General features: G+C 44.7%; 1 protein-coding gene across 1 annotated transcript in view; it reads right to left on the reverse strand.

The window, feature by feature from the left end:
* Nucleotides 1-1224, reverse strand: part of ppp3cb (protein phosphatase 3, catalytic subunit, beta isozyme) — a 14365-nt gene extending 13141 nt beyond the window's left edge. The window contains 1 exon segment of the mRNA XM_062476675.1: nt 1133-1224. Coding sequence (XP_062332659.1) covers nt 1133-1157 — 25 coding nt within the window. The 5' untranslated portion in view covers nt 1158-1224.
* Between the last annotated feature and the right edge of the window lie 1834 nt (nt 1225-3058).

The following is a 3058-nucleotide window of genomic DNA, read 5'->3' on the forward strand; positions in this document are numbered from 1 at the left end:
TGTGTACGAACGTCGGCCTAAGGATCACTGACAGCATGGTCCCGCTGTTGGAACAGTGCACTACAACCCAGCTGCGTTCCAACACACAAACTCACGTGCGCGCGCAACCACGCGCCACACGTACTCACTATCTAATATAAGTGCGCGCGCATGCATAGCGCACGGACATCAAACAAGTTAACGCACACGCAGATACACGCGCGCACGGGAAACCCGGGCATGCCCACCCCAAGAGTCGATTAGTCGACCCCGAGTCTCCTTTTCCCTTGTTACAGCAGATATCCTGAGTTAACAAAAGCATTGTTGTATTGTTACTGGATGCATGCATGGCCACGGTTGTTGTGACCCTGTTAAATATGACAATCTGCGCGAATACGGTGTGATGTGCTATACTGGACATCCTTCAACTTGTCTGCAGCCCACGCGTAAAAGCCGCTCTCATAATGTATTTAAATATTCCATAGTCCAATGATGCAATAACACCATAATAGCCTCCATGCGCCCTTAACAAAAACAATAGGCTACAATATTTTACGCAGTTGAGCATTCCAAAACTCCATTTTGTCTCTCATTTGACTGTCAGTGAAACAGACAAACCAGGGAGGCCGATATATATAGCAAAAGAGACCCTACGTGCACAGCCTATTCGCGCGAATGCACATCATTTCTTTAGGCGAAACGTAGAGATCAGAGAACACTTCAAAGCCATGGTCCTTTATCAATTTAAAAATAACATCTCAACAACGTGGATGATTTTAGTGTTTTGTAATGAAACCATTGATCGAATTTGGGTCTCTCACAGAACCTACGTTGTCACCCAGGAACATCCAAATAAATCGATTGTCTGACCATGAGTCCAAATGTAGACACAGCCGATGTAGGCCACACTATAAAGCACGTAGGGTAGAAAGCAGTCCACGTCAAAACGTTCCGATTTTGACAACATAAGGGATCTCACCAAAAAAAAATCAGGGTCGCGAAGTGACAAGTCCCAAAGCATCTCTCTTTTCACATCGTTGCATTCACGAATCCATAGGCTATTAACTCATGACACAATCTCATCATCTGATATACGCGTTTGCGCTGTGTGATTCAAAATTGAATACGCAAGCTATAATGAATAACAATTTACCTTTGAGTCTGCCTTTCGCTGTCATCGTCCAACTGCCAGAAATGTTTCATTGGAACGAGATGCTAATCTCTCTCTCTCTCTCTCTCTCTCTCCTCTCTCTCTCTCTCTCTCTCTCTCTCTCTCTCTCTCTCTCTCTCTCTCTCTCTCTCTCTCTCTCTCTCTCTCTCTCTCTCTCTCTCTCTCTCTCTCTCTCTCTCTCTCTCTCTCTCTCTCTCTCTCTCTCTCTCTCTCTCTCTCTCTCTCTCTCTCTCTCTCTCTCTCTCTCTCTCTCTCTCTCTCTCTCGTATAACCTATTCTGTAACAGTACACGTACCCACCACCAGGCGCTGGGCGCGTAAATCAAGCTCATGCAGCATCACTGTCTCTCAGAGCGCACAGCGCCTCATTATAAGGGGGCATTTCCTTTAAGTGCATTCTCGTAATTTATTCGGAGACAGATCTGACAATATTGCACAAAATGGCAGAAGACTGTCATTCCAAAAGGTTTGGACTGTCAATAAACTTGACTGATTTGTTTGTACAGCTGTTCCCCGACAGCCCCCCACCCTTTTGAAGCTAAGAGAGCAAGTGGCTGCGACCAGGTTCAAATATGGGTTAAATGGATGGCATGTAGGCTATATAAAGCAACATTACTGCGTTTATGAGGCCAAAAATAATAATACACACAGACAGTCATCACTGTATAGTGCGTGCGCGTGCATTGCCTACATTTAATCAACCGGTCTTCGGGGTTCAAGCTCGGGCTGCTGTCGGACATCCTTGGGTGCTTCTGTCTGGGCCAAGCAAGTGATTTGGGGTCCTCGGGTAGTCGTAGAATTTGCTCGGTTGCGGGGTACGTTTGCTGCAATGGCATCACTCGGTGTCTCCGTGCTGTCTCAGACGAGGGAAGCTTGCTGCGGTAACCAAAGGACTTGATATACCTGCCTTCTGTATCATGTTGAATTCCGTGTTGGGATGGATAAAGACTGTTGAGAGTTTGGAGAGAAAATACTTGGGGAGATGCCCGTGGGAGTGGGAGAGCGAGAAAAGCTCAGGCTTTCTCCTCACTTCAGGACACCCTCCGTGCACTGTGCGACAACACCCCGGAATGGCGAAAGGAGGAACTCCCACGCACATAATGCAGGGACTGCCTCATACCGCCATCATGTGGACGTATTATGGGGCTTTCCCCTTAACACTAACCCCTTATTTTGTTTATGTGGGTGCGTGTGTGTGTGTATGTGTGTGTGTGTGTTTGTGTGTTTGTGTGTGTGTGTGTGTGTGTGCGTGTGTGTGTGAAATAAATCATTTCGCGTAAGGAGTCTTGGACAGTAGTAGGCTATAGAATAGGTAAGTACTGCTCTAAAGCTTCCATTTTTGCCATTTCACATGTTGAATAAATAAGTATAAAATAGCTCAAATACAGTATGGCAGATATTTGTCATGTAGGCCTATATGAAGGTGTGAATCAGCATATACTTAACATGTATGCCTTGCAATATTGTATGCACTTTTGTTGACATTAAATTGTTTAATGTGACATGAGCGGACACTTCCTGGAAGTGCTAGCTGCATACTCGCGATTGGACCATGTATTATTCTCAAATCACTCCGCGTGTAATAAACTTCACAATATGTTTCCTAATGTCCTATAATATTTTATCAACGTAATCTCAAAATGCTCAAATTAACTGTGAGAAATAAAAGCCCACATATATCCTATACTACAATTGTAAAATATGGTGGTGTAAACCATTTTCTAATACCTTTTTTAAACTCACATCAATGCCAAATATATACTTGAAAGCCATTTTGGTTCAAACTATCAATGTGAAACACTCACACCCCGTCTCCTTTCCAGAGCCGGAATGACGTCAATTGCACTGCTATGTTTCTCGCAGCGCAATCCATGGGACTGAAAATCTGTGATGGATGCGCATGTTGGCG

The sequence above is a fragment of the Osmerus eperlanus genome, chromosome 13, assembly GCF_963692335.1.
Source record: "Osmerus eperlanus chromosome 13, fOsmEpe2.1, whole genome shotgun sequence".
NCBI classification, from domain to species: domain Eukaryota; kingdom Metazoa; phylum Chordata; class Actinopteri; order Osmeriformes; family Osmeridae; genus Osmerus; species Osmerus eperlanus.